This window comes from Pantherophis guttatus, chromosome 3, assembly GCF_059756535.1.
Source record: "Pantherophis guttatus breed Tessera chromosome 3, ASM5975653v1, whole genome shotgun sequence".
Taxonomy (NCBI): domain Eukaryota; kingdom Metazoa; phylum Chordata; class Lepidosauria; order Squamata; family Colubridae; genus Pantherophis; species Pantherophis guttatus.
Genome location: NC_142065.1, coordinates 106,567,200 through 106,581,286, shown reverse-complemented (window position 1 = coordinate 106,581,286; position 14,087 = coordinate 106,567,200). Strand labels below are relative to the sequence as shown.

General features: G+C 37.0%; 1 protein-coding gene across 6 annotated transcripts in view; it reads right to left on the bottom strand.

The window, feature by feature from the left end:
- Window positions 1-1,049: 1,049 nt before the first annotated feature.
- The window catches only part of COP1 (COP1 E3 ubiquitin ligase), a 111,397-nt gene continuing 98,359 nt past the window's right edge, over window positions 1,050-14,087 (bottom strand). For all 6 annotated transcript variants that reach the window (XM_087891133.1, XM_034409744.3, XM_087891134.1 and 3 more), the window contains 2 exons: window positions 9,753-9,797; window positions 1,050-2,141 (listed from right to left, as the gene is read on the bottom strand). In XM_087891133.1, coding sequence (XP_087747259.1) covers window positions 2,124-2,141; window positions 9,753-9,797 — 63 coding nt within the window. In that variant the 3' untranslated portion in view covers window positions 1,050-2,123. The remainder of the gene's footprint in view (window positions 2,142-9,752; window positions 9,798-14,087) is intronic.

Sequence of the window (14,087 nt, the reverse complement as noted above, 5' to 3'; positions counted from 1 at the left end):
GGTACTGCAGGCTACTCCTGCTGATCACCAGCTGCCAGCAGTTTGGCAAATCGAATCTCACCAGGCTCAAGGTTGACTTAGACTTCCATCCTTCCGAAGTGGGTAAAATGAGGACCCAGATTGTTGGGGGCAATATGCTGAGTCTGTAAACTGCTTAGAGGGCTGGAAAGCACTGGGAAGTGGTATATAAGTCTAAGTGCTATTGCTATTTCTAGTCCTCAATTTATGACCACAATTGAGTCCAAAAATTACATTGCAAAGAAAGATGATAGTTAAGTAAATGTTGCCTCATTTTACCTTTCTTGCCACAGTTGTTAAGTGAATCACTGAAGTTGTTAAGTTTGTAATATGGTTGTTAAGTGAATCTGGTTTCCCCATTTTTATTTATTTTTTAGCACCTTTAGGCTTCCCCATTGACTTTGTCAGAAGGTCACAAAAGGTGATCACATGATCTTGGGATACTGCAATAAATACAATATTTTCCCATATGAAGGATTCTTATCCCAAAATCCTGTTTTCAAATATATCTGGACCCTTAGTCCATTTGTAATTTTCCATTGTTTGCGGTTTATATTAAAAAAAAATAAGTCCATAAACTTGTATTTAAAACTTCTTTCACTAAGGAAAACACCCAGTGTTTTCAGACTAGTCAATCTAAGGCTCCCTAATAGTTGAAAAGCAGTCAACAAGCAATTTCTGAAAGTTAGAAATAAAGTTAGAAGAAGAAATACCCAAATTTAGTTGTTAAAGGTGCTGGCTGTGGTTTGAGCAAGATGACTATCACCTCATGCTCCCAAAATTATAGGAGCACTTGTCGGTGATCTCAAGTCCTTTTTTTTATCCAGAGAGGAATGACAAAGAGCCTCTGTACTTGATGGATCTTCCTTCCACCAGTTGTTGGCTCTGTCTTCAGTTCATATTTCTTCCCTTAATGTAGGCAAATTTTTCCATGTCACAGTAAAGGAAATAGTACTGCCATCACAACTAAGACGTCCACCTCCTTTCCCCAAACAAGTCTTACTTTGGGATGACAAACTAACAATGTGAAATATTTGGAATCAGTTTATTTCCCATTCACTTGTACAATTAAGAATATGCATGTTTATTCAAAAAATAAGGCTACCAAAGCCTGTCCCAAAATATATTACAACATTCAAAATGCTTGGCTTTTACAAATGACACAAGTAGTGAGATGATTGGAATGAACAAATTGGGGACAGTAATGTGTGGATAGGCACTGTTGCCTTTCGTGAAGCAATTTCAATAGCCACTCAAATCAGAAGAGACAGAAAGTCATTAGTTACTGACAATTTAGTGGCTTGTATAGGGATAACTATGTCGTGTCACATCTGCTCTCATTCAACACATGTCTACATCACAGATGAGATCCTTATATAGCTGGCAGGCATGAGAGCTGGTGAAGGAGCAGATGGGCTTGGAAATAAAATTGCTTACATGCCCTCCCTCAGACTGGGAGAGTCTGCACTAGTTAGTTGTACAGAGAGCTTCAATAGTTGAATAGTAAAAAATGACCTGAACATATCATTTGAAAAATAAAATAAAAAATATTAAATGAAATTTCACTTGAGGGTCTCAAGTCAGATGCATGCTCACAATGTTCCAGTCAGGATTAGACAGTTTACCAGACTTTTTGGACTAACCAGAAAAAAGACCAGTAGGAATAATCCAGAACATGGTTCAAAGCATACTTCTCACAGAAATCATTCAACAAGGCAAATCTGTTACCATGCCTATCAACAAAGGGATATCCTGTTTCTGTCTAGTTCAATGAATATTCACCATTCCTTTCCTGCATCAGCACCTGCTTTATTTAAAGGAATCCATTCATTCCTCCCACCCCATCATAAAAATCAGATAAGCAATAGAATCAGCAGCAGCGAGTCTGTGCAGTTAATGTTGATGGTTCTGAATTCTGAATCCACTGGTACTTCTCAGAGTCCCAACTTGCCCTAAGGGTATCCATAAAAGAAAAGAACTCCCACCCCCAAAATGTGACCACTCTGAGAAGGAAGAGCAAATTATCTTCATTTTTGTGCCCCACTGAGAACTTCAGATGAAAGCTGTATCAAGTATTCCACTCCTTGAGAGAGAGAGAAAACCTTTCATACCAGTTCCAGTACCTGGTGGGAAAAAAGAGGGGAAAAATTAGCCCCAGAAACACAAAAACCCCTTTCTTAACCAAGGTTAGATGTGCTACAGGCAGCTGGGTTTTTATTTTACATGCCTGCAAATATAATGCAGGACGATAGTTATATTTTATCAAAGGAACATATGTGAAGCTGGTGAGCAGAACATGATCTCCCTTGTGCATTGTAACTGTTGCTTAATTGCTCTTCCCTCTAGTTCAGTTACCACGTATCACAAGCAAAGTGGCAGCGCAGCACTGTATTTAATAATAAAATTACTTATAATACTACACTTAGCTTTATGTGGGAACTGAAAAAAAGCAGTGGCTGACTTTAGTTTTATTTTAAAAGAAAAAGGTGCCTTTTTCACTACCATAGGCTCCAGTTCAATAGAATAGGGAACTCTGTTCTGAACCAGTGTCAAAGACTCTTGTATCAAAATGGCAGAGAAATCATTTCACAGCTGATTCTTCTACTTGTAACTTCAAGCTTAATGGGGTAATTTTAATGTCAAAAGTTTTAAGTTAATAACCATCATTCCAGCATTGATATGGAAAGCAACTCAGAATATATCACCTCTGAACATGAAATCCCTCAAAAGCAAGGAATGGGGACGTTAAAGCAGCTTCATTTTGAAATCAGCTTTATTTGAAGCTGATTTGCAGCAAGTCAGGAGAAATGGCAGATGATCAGAAGGTTCATTCAGTTTCAAACTAGCTCCATAATTTATCCCAGCTAATGTAAAATAGATCCCAGTTTGTTTTCCAACTCAAGACTTATTTTTTTCAGAGCAAAGGCAGATAGAAAATAGAAATAACTGACTCAGTATTATTGACCTGAAATGTAGTATTGGGATGGAGGAAACATTTACAGGATCAAAAGTCTATTACCAATCTATCTGATAAGGACAACGAAGAAATATTCCTCCATATTATCCAAGGCTTGGGTAGAGTCAAAGACATGCAGTTACCTAACAGTAATACGTGTAGCAAACAATATCTAGAATTTACTGTGAATCTGTATTACTACAGGAGAGAGTAGCATTTTATAATGGGTATATCCCTCTCTCTCTCTCTCTCTCTCTCTGGAAGCAAGCGTTAGAAATGTTCAGATGATTCTTCCTTTGGAGGAGATAACTCCTTTCCCCAAATTTAGAATAACAAGCCAGAAAGAGCGAAACAAACCAAACAAACAAGCAACCCCCCTGCCACAGGAAACATAGGCATAAGGGAGTGCAATGTAAGTTTTGTTGGCAAAACCTGGATGGGCTGGAGAAAGCAGATTCCTATATCCCAGAGTATCATTTTCTATAATAGACCAGTGTATTCATAATCTATGCTAACTATCATGGTGAGAACTGGACACTGTTTCAGCTTGCATCTGCCATGAAGGCAACAGTCATGGCCACTTTCTTTCTGCTGAGTTCCCTCTGCTCTTGGATTTTAAGTTGTGATAGCTGCCCCAAGGCCTCAGCCATCTTTCTTGTCATTATTGAGAAGGGCCTCTGAGATCAGTGTTGCTACAGGATTGTCCATTAAGGAGAAGTTATGGAAAACTAATACTGACTGCAAGAAAATACAACGGCTAGGGAGATGTTACCCTTTGCTATTTTGGACTCTCCACTCAGACCTGAGGAACTAAAATATGTCAGGAAAAGGAAAGTATATGGTAGAACTGTTAGATACCAGGTCCATCTTTACTGCCAGTAAATCCAACAGGAGATCCATGGGAAAGAACAGTTCTGGTTCCTTCAGGCCTAAATTGTTACAGATTTTCCTGCGTATTTGTAGGAAATGTTCACATCTTTCTTGATGAGCTTCTTTCTCATCTAGGGATAACTCCTGTCCTGTGTGATTGGTCCTGAAGGTGGTGTCTAGTAGTATATCATATAAAGGAGAGATTGGGCATCTCTCCCTCATTCAGTACTGTTTTCCAGTATCCTTCCTTGTTTTCCCCAACAGGCCACTGCGGTGGAGAGTTTGAAAACAGTACTGTCCTTGACTTACAACCATTTGTTTAGTGACTGTTTGAAATTACAACGGCACTGGAAAAAGTAACATATGACTATTTTCCACAGCCCACTCCAGCATCCCCATGGTCACATGACCAAACTTAAGATGCCTGGCAACTGGCCCATATTTACAATGGTTGCAGTGTCCTGGGGTCATATGATAAACTTTTGCGACTTTCTGACAAGCAAAGCCAACGGGGAAGCCAGATTCACTTAACAACTGTGTTACCAACTTAACAACTACAGCGATTCATTTAATAACTGGTAATAAAGTTCATAAAATGGGGGCAAAACTCACTTAGCAACTATCTGACTTCACAACCCAAATTTTGGACTCCAATTGTGGTTGTAAGTCGAGGACTACCTATAACCTTCATCTTTCACATCCCTCATGGGTGTGTCATTGAAAAGGTATTTCTCAGCTATTCCATGATCACATCTGGAGGTCTTCCAGATGGATAAGAATTCACTTGCGATCAACTGTTTTTCACTGTGAAGAGTATGGAACAGAGATGTGGGGCTATGATGCTTAACTACTGGAGATCAAGCCTCTTGCTCAGCCTCAGCTATCAGGAAAATCACAGCGTGTGTACAAATTAGCAAATATACGTTCAGAATTTGCTAGCCCTGGAGCAAATTTTATCCATTTTATTCATTTATAGTAACTTTTAAAGAAAAACACACAAGAATAAAGATAAAAAAACTAACACTAACAGCCAATAATAAAACAAAAGTAAAAACATTTGTGGAAAAAAATAATGATGTGTTATCTCCTTCCCTCCTAATTATTTACCTAACTGCTAATTACAACTAAATATTTGCACTTTACATTAAATGTGGTACATTCAATATTATTGCTAGCATTTGTTGAAGAGATTTCTTCTATTGCTTTTAATTGGTCTCAAGACTCTTTTCCTAGATCCCATATTTCAAAGTTCTGTATTTGCCTTGCTGTGTAATACATAGTATATATGGAGCCATTCCTGCTTAAATTTAGTTAAACCTCTATCTTAACTACTATCACTTGCCATTGCTATATATTCCCATTTTGGTTTCCCAATCTTGTATGGTAAAAAAAAAATTCTCCCAATGCTGTGTCAAATTTATTCTTGATATATACTGTATCAAATTATATTTTTTCATCTTTTGTGAAACATTATAATTAAAAATATTTGTGATTTCCATTCAAATTTTATTTGTAGAATTTTCTGAATATTTTGATGTATTTTTTTCTAGTACTTCTGAGGGTTTTTTTTTTACAAGACCACCATATTCCTTATTGATTCTCACATTTCCAACATTTATTGTTATATGATTTGTCTATTTTGGTAATTACTTATGGAGTTATATACCATCAGGTTCTTGGTGCTCTCTAAACTTGGCTCTCTTCTTGCAGACATTTCACTATCAAACTAAATAACATCATCAGTATACCTATACATACTTTATCCCAATTTTCCCTTAAGCTGTATCAGGAAGTAAATTACATTGATTTCTTTTCCATAGCATTTCTTGTTAGTGTTCTGTGACTACTTTTTAGAAATTTTGCATCCACTTTAACAAAAAATTTAATTTGTTCCTTTTCCATATGTAATTCAGTAACAATTTATATATAGTATATATCCTAACAGGTGACCTTGATTTTGTATAAATGTTTCAATGTTCCTTCCTTCTTTCTTAAGATCTCTTTTTATTCTTCCAGCAATTTGTAAATATACCAACCACGTTGGATTTCTACTTTAATTGAGCAGTTCTTGCTGTGTCTTCAGTTAACTTTCTGAGTCTGGCCACAGAGCTTCTGACTCTAACAACTGAACTGAATAATGTAGTGGAAAAAGAAAAAAAATAATTAGATTGAGAGGGTCTTGGCAGTTTAAATGACTGATGGAGCTGACCAGTTGGGTGCACTTTGAAATTATTTCCTCCACAGGAAGTAATGTCAGTACATTTCTAAGCTCTGCTTCTTGTACAAGTTGGAGGATTATATTCACAATAGGATATTCACTATTTTTTGTGTGTACATATTGTACCTTTAAATTAGTAGTGTATTGTTTTGGGTTCTAGGAGGCTGTCAAAACTCCTACCATGTTGCATTATTTATGAATTCCGCCAATTCACTAACACTCTGGGCAATGTAAAATTGATGGAACAGATCTCCTTAGAGAGATTTAAAAGTTTTGAATAGGCATTTAATTGCTAATTGCTTTAGCTTAATTTTTAACACTTAATTTGGAAAAGACAACTGTGACTTTGTTTTTATTGTAAATCGTCATGATATTTTGATAGTTGATGTTATAAAAATTGATGGATAAATTAGTAAAATAAAGTAACTTCAATGTTCAAAGTGCTGCTATTGAGGTGTACATCAGAAAGGTTCAAGGAGAGAAGATAACAAATTTAATTTTTGCTCATTTAATGGCCAAAGGGAGATGTCTAAACATTCCCAATCCTTTTCATGAAGGCCAGAAAATTTGATCCATTTATGAGTGCTACCTGGAGAGACAATAAAGAACATCTCATATGAAACCAAACAGTGATAGGGATACTTAAAGGTTTGTGAATCTTTTTGAATTTTCAATATTTCTGCATAAGTATGATCTAAGATGTGATATGTTCTCAGAACTAGATAAACAAACCAAGCCAATTATACAAATGTGTGAAAAATGTTATACTTATTCATTGATTTATTAAGGCAAATGATCCAAAGCTATATATTTGTGTGCAACAAATACAGTCAGGTCCAGAAATATTGGGACATTGACACAATTCTAACATCTTTGGCTCTATACACCACCACAATGGAGTTGGAATGAAACAAACACAATGTGCGTTAACTGCAGACTGTCAGCTTTAATTTGAGGGTATGTACATCCAACTCAGGTGAACGGTGTAGGACTTACAGCAGTTTGCATATGTGCCTCCCACTTGTTAAGGGACCAAAAGTAATGGGACAGAATAATAATCATAAATCAAACTTTCCCTTCTTAATACTTGGTTGCAAATCCTTTGCAGTCAATCACAGTCTGAAGTCTGGAATGCATAGACATCACCAGAAGCTGGGTTTCATCCCTGGTGATGCTCTGCCAGGCCTCTACTGCAACTGTCTTCAGTTCCTGCTTGTTCTTGGGGCATTTTCCCTTCAGTTTTGTCTTCAGCAAGTGAAATGCATGCTCAATGGGATTCAGGTCAGGTGATTGCCTTGGCCATTGCATAACATTCCACTTCTGTCCCTTCAAAAACTCTTTGGTTGCTTTTGCAGTATGCTTTGGGTCATTGTCCATCTGCACTGTGAAGTGCCGTCCAATGAGTTCTGCAGCATTTGGCTGAATGTGAGCAGATAATATTGCCCAAAACACTTCAGAATTCATCCTGCTGCTTTTGTCAGCAGTCACATCATCAATAAATACAAGAGAACCAGTTCCATTGGCAGCCATACATGCCCAAGCCATGACACTACCACCACCATGCTTCACTGATGAGGTGGTATGCTTAGGATCATGAGCAATTCCTTTCCTTCTCCATACTCTTCTTTTCCCATCACTCTGGTACAAGTTGATCTTGGTCTCATCTGTCCATAGGATCTTGTTCCAGAACTGTGAAGGCTTTGTTAGATGTTGTTTGGCAAACTCTAATCTGGCCTTCCTGTTTTTGAGGCTCACCACATCTTGTGGTGAACCCTCTGTATTCACTCTGGTGAAGTCTTCTCTTGATTGTTGACTTTGACACACATACACCTACCTCCTGGAGAGTGTTCTTGATCTGGCCAACTGTTGTGAAGGGTGTTTTCTTCACCAGGGAAAGAATTCTTCGGTCATCCACCACACTTGTTTTCCATGGTCTCCCAGGTCTTTTGGTGTTACTGAGCTCACCGGTGCATTCCTTCTTTTTGAGAATGTTTTAAACAGTTGTTTTGGCCATGCCTAATGTTCTTGCTATCTCTCTGATGGGTTTGTTTTGTTTCTTCAGCCTAATGATGGCTTGCTTCACTGATAGTGACAGCTCTTTGGATCTTATCTTGAGAGTTGACAGCAACAGATTCCAAATGCAAATAGCACACTTGAAATGAACTCTGGGCCTTTTATCTGCACATTGTAATTGGGGTAATGAGGGAATATCACACACCTGGCCATGGAACAGCTGAGAAGCCAATTGTCCCATTACTTTTGGTCCCTTAACAAGTGGGAGGCACATATACAAACTGCTGTAAGTCCTACACCGTTCACCTGAGTTGGATGTACATACCGTCGAATTAAAGCTGACAGTCTGCAGTTAACGCACATTGTGTTTGTTTCATTCCAACTCCATTGTGGTGGTGTATAGAGCCAAAGATGTTAGAATTGTGTCAATGTCCCAATATTTCTGGACCTGACTGTATGTTGTGAAACATAGTGGTGGCGGTACTATTGTTTGGGCCTGTTTTGCTGTCTTTGGATCAAGACAGTTTTCTATCGTTGATGGAACTCTGAATTTTGAATTGTACCAGTATTTTACAGGAAAACATCAGGCTATCTATCCATGAACAAAAGCTCAAGAGAATATAGGTCACATAGTAAGGCAACAATCTCCAAAACAGTGGTAAAATCCACATTTTTTTACTACCGGTTCTGTGGGCATGGCTTGGTGGGCGTGGCTGGAGAAGGATACTGCAAAATCTCCATTCCCACCCCACTCCTAGGGGAAAGATATTCCAAAATCTCCATTCCCACCCAATCTTGGGCCAGCCAGAGGTGGTATTTGCTGGTTCTCTGAACTACTCAAAATTTCCGCTACCGGTTCTCTGAACTACTCAAGATTTCTGCTACCGGTTCTCCAGAACCTGTCAGAACCTGCTGGATTTCACCCCTGCTCCAAAATATGAGTCATATAATGAAAGAATAGTTAAAGCAGAGGAAAGTTAATGTTTTGAAGCCGTCAAGTTATAGTCCTGACTTTAATCCTACAGAAATGTTGTGGAAGGACCTGAAATGGGCAGTTCATGCACAGAAGTACAGCAACATCCCTGAGTTAAAGGTATTTTTTAAGGAGGAATGGGCTAATGTTCCTCCAAGTCAATGTGAACGACTGATCAACAGTTTTCAGGAATGCTTAGTTGCAGTTATTGCTGCCCAAGAGTTTACCAGTTACTGAAAGCAAAGGTTCACATTTTGCCAAACACAAATATATAGCTATGTAGATATTTATCTTAATAATAAACAAATATAATGTTTTTGACTCATTTGTTTTAATTGAATTCTTTTGATGTACTTTTGGAACTTATGTGGAGAACAGATAATATTTTAGGTTATACTTATACTGAAATATTGAACATTTAAAAAGGTTCACAAACTTAAGCATCACTTCATTCTTTTGACTATGGCGTGTACAATATTTTAATTGCAGCTTTTTGTTTTCTATACATGTCTTGAAAACCAGTGCCTGTTAAATACATTACATTCCACATTTTTTCCTCAACTGACATTACTCCCGTCTCCTCAGTAGATGCAAATAAGTACTTTTAATTTATAAACAGCTGTACAAAAATGGAACTCTTGAAAATGTCTCTTCTAATTTTCTGTAACCTTGCTGCTATCCCCGGTCAACATTTTAAAACTTACCTTAATTGTACCCTGACTGTTAGCAGCAATCAATACATTGGACTCCTGCAAAAGAAGAAAAACTATTAGGCATTATGCTGCAGGCAGTAAACCAAGTAAATTGGGTGCTATTTGCCTTAACAATCAGATATGGTTGTCCCCAGCATTCAAAAGACTGTAGAATTTGACATAACAATAACAACAACAACAACAACAACAACAACAGCAATAATAATAATAATAATAATAATAATAATAATAATAATAATAATAATAATAATAATTTTATTTATATACCGCCCTCCTCCCGAAGGACTCAGGGCGGTGTACAGCCAAAATTAAAACATAAATATACAATATAATAGTTAAAATTAATTAAAATCATTAAATAGTTTTGGCTGAATTTTAAAACCCAAAGTTAAAACCCAATTTAAAATCATTCAATTAGACAACCCCGCCTGTCGGAACAGTAGGGTCTTAAGGGCACAGCGAAAGACCCGGAGATCAGAGATGCTGTGCCTGTATAGTTTGGGAACACCACCAGTTGGTGTCATGATATTTCAAGCCATCTGACATATATGAAATCATTGTTAGATCTGTGAACATGGGAAATAAGTGAGAAATTCAAATTAAAAAATGCTTCAACTGAACTCCATCACTGACTACTGGAACAAACTAAATAGGCAATTTTTATTATGTAACGGAATAGAGAATGATTGAATTTAACCATAATTTTGTAATCTATGTACTAATAAAACTCTTGTGTCTGTAACCTTTAATTGATGTACCATAGGATAAAACTTTGTCAACAAAAGTACTTCAAACAAGCAAATTTACAGAATGCCTGGACCCAACAGCCCAGAGACACTTTGGTGAGATGGGCAGTGTAAAAATTTGATTGACTGATACATCGATCTATCGATCAATCAATCAATCAATCAACAATCCTCCCTTGGGAAAATTGTGATGTTTCTGTGCTGCTATTGAAAATCTTCATTCTGTCACCATTCTGTGACAGTTTTGTGACCACTCATACAATTCCTCATTCTCTGCTTCTCCTACCTAGCAGTATACATGTTGGGAAGGGAAAGGAAGGAAAACAGGGAAGATTCGCCTTGCACCCTTCCTGTCCCACATCATCCTGCCTCACACCCTCCCTCTGTATCTTTCCCAGCTGGTGTGGCATCCCCACAAACCTATCCATGTGCACCTTCTCTGACCCATGTAGCACCTCATAGCACCTATAACTTTCCCAACCAATGCCACCCACCCCCCAACATATGTGCTATCTCTCATACACTCATGTACTTCTCACTTCCTGCCCCACATGCTTGCTAGCCTTGAACCTGCAATTTCTTACTGGCAGGAAGTTGGAGTTGCTTCCATTCCATTCCCACTGCTTTTTTTTTTTTTTTTTTGCCTGACTGTGGTTATTTTATTTCTCTGTTTAGGTGAGGAAATATCTCTGAAACGATGACCCAATGGAACCTGGATTGTCTAGTCAGTGTCTTCTAATATACTAACTAATCCTTTATTATTGTCAATTTCTTTATGCTCAGCAAAGCAATTCAACTTGCTATGTTGAAGCTCTCCAAAGGTTAAAAAAACAAAAACCCAGTTTATAGAACACCCAAAATCTCTACCATTGGAAGGCAAAAATATTTGGATGGAAAAGCATAAATTACACCAGATATAAAACAATTAATAGAGTCAAGAAGCAATAAAAGTAGTCAAGCATTTAAAGCAACTCCTTTGGTTTAACATTAAGAATGGGTACCCTATACAAGGAAATTGCAAATTAAAGTAATAATCCTAATACCTATAACAGTGCATGTTAAGGGCACAGTTTCCTAGTTATATTAATATCTATAATTATGGTTTTTATTTTATTTCTATATGTATGTATTATGTTTGTATTTGGTTTTAATTGATTTTATGATTATTTGACAGAGTCATTTGTTTGAGATGGGCAGCTGTAGAAATTGAATGAATGATTAATGATCAAAGTCTATCTATTAAATCAAAGACAAAAGTGAAATCAACCAATGTCACATAAAGTTGTTTTCTGAATCCATTGATATACTGTTGAATTAAGACCTTCAAAGTGACATAGTGATTTATGTGCTCTGGCTTTTATGAAATCCTACCTGCTCCTGATGTATAGAGTTTGTTGCTTCTTCCTAATCCCCCAGTTTATCAGAAGATATTAGGCTAAAGTTTGGAGTATGTCCAAAAAGGCTAGGAGGTATTATTGCCTGCTGTCTTTTTAAAAATTGGGACATATAATCCTTTCAATTTTCAATTATTAGATCTAACATGTCTATTTCTTAAAGAATATTTAGTTAGAATAGGGACTCATCAGTGGAAATTCTGATGATATATCTCTGGGGATATCATATATTCTCCAGGGACTTTTCAAGAGCCAATGCTATCATCTACTTGCATTCTAGTTCGAGACAGGTGACGACTCTGGTAATATATTGAGTTCTATGTGAGCATTGGTAAAATGCTATATAATACAAGCTATTAGTCACCAATTTCCGGAATTTTTCTCTCATTTTTTTGGGTGGTGGTGGTGAATTACACTGAGGCCGAAATCCACTTTATTGAGCTACATAAGAAATGTTTGGATTTTAATAATTATTTATATTGGAATTAAAATTGGACTAATAGCTGAATTAGAGAGTTACATTTATTCTTCCTAACTCTACTTTCAATCTTTCTTGAAGCTTGTCACTGAAACCTATAGTCATGATCAAGCCATCTCTTTTTTATACTGATCTTTTGGGGCTGTCATACAATGGTCACCTGAGCGTAATGCACATGATTGATTATGCTGAAAATTAGATATGTTTCAGTTGAATTGCAATATGAGGTCTCTTTGATTCAGCATCTGCTAGTTATTTAATACAGCTATAATTTTCTCACTGAAGTTAGAAGTTCATCTAAATTGATCTTTAAATTGAGTAATACCATCTGGATTACATCATCTCACAGGAAGAGGGCCCCTGTATAACAAAAGAGTCAGAAAGGGGTAGATAGAATTTCTCTGCTCTGTTATGAATGTCAAAAGAACTAACCTGAGGAAGACATGTAGGTTTGATCAGAAATAATCATTACTGCTGCTTTAGAAATGTATAGTGCCAGTTTGAGTGACCCAGAACAGTATCATGCAGATTATATAGACCAAATCTAAAGGACAAATTCAATAAGGAAAGCCCATGATTGTGTTTAATACTTTATTCATGGAGGATCAAGTGAGCTACCACTTGTCTTCTTGGCTAGCCTGGGTTATTCTGATGTAACTGTTAACATCTTTATCAATTCTGCCAGGCAATAAAATGTCTATGTTTGATAGTGATTGTTCAATATACTCAAAAAGTATTTGCAGAGAGGACCAAAACTTAAATCAGAGATTTAGATTCCTGCCAGCAAGGAAATAAACATTAGTACAAAGAATTGACCCAAAAGATTTGCTATCTACCTGGATTAGCTGGATATGACCATAATAAGACCAGACTTCTCTGGTATAATGTCAGCTGAAATAAAAATTGATATCCTATCACGTCTTTCATTCAAACCCTATTTCACTACTGGAAAGTAACATGAGGAGACACTTGACAAGTAAAGGCAAGAAACAGTCTGGCACCATGTCGTATGCAAAAAAATAGTATCAATTTTTTCCAAGCAGTATTCAATTTAGATTTGTGAATTCCTTTCCCCCCTCATCCTGTGAATGATTGATACTGAACAAGGGCAGATCACATACACATCAGAGGTGGGCAACGCTTTTCAGCCTGGAAACCAAGAAGGCAATCCTAGAGACTCATCAAAAATGTAATAATTTTCAGGGTTTCTCCCCCCCACCCCCCAATTGTTGGGAGATGTGCTAAAAGTGAAAAATGGGCACATTAAGCCTGAATGTTAACACATCTATTTCGGATATTTTATTCCCCTTGCCCCTACAAAAGTCCCAAACTCATAGTATCATGTTTGTAGAGTTTCTTGAAGAATTTCAGCAATGCTCTCTTGGAATTCTCTAAAGATGACAAAATGGGGGCTAAGAGGAATATATATGACCTTTGGGACACTTTAAAGTATAATGTATTATAATATTAAGTCCAAGAAGAGCAATTAACAATGGCTAAAAATAAAATTAATTGGCAAATGAAAGCTATTAATCTCTTCTTTACAATATGCCAGAGAGCGGAGGGAGAGCACATGAGGCAGAAGCAGTAAAGGAGGCCAAGTCAGTGCTTGGCTTAAGACTGAACATGAACACTGATGATCAAAACATATATAGTCCCATTGCCAAATGATTTTATGTGCTCAATTTATTTAGCTGTTGGTCTCACA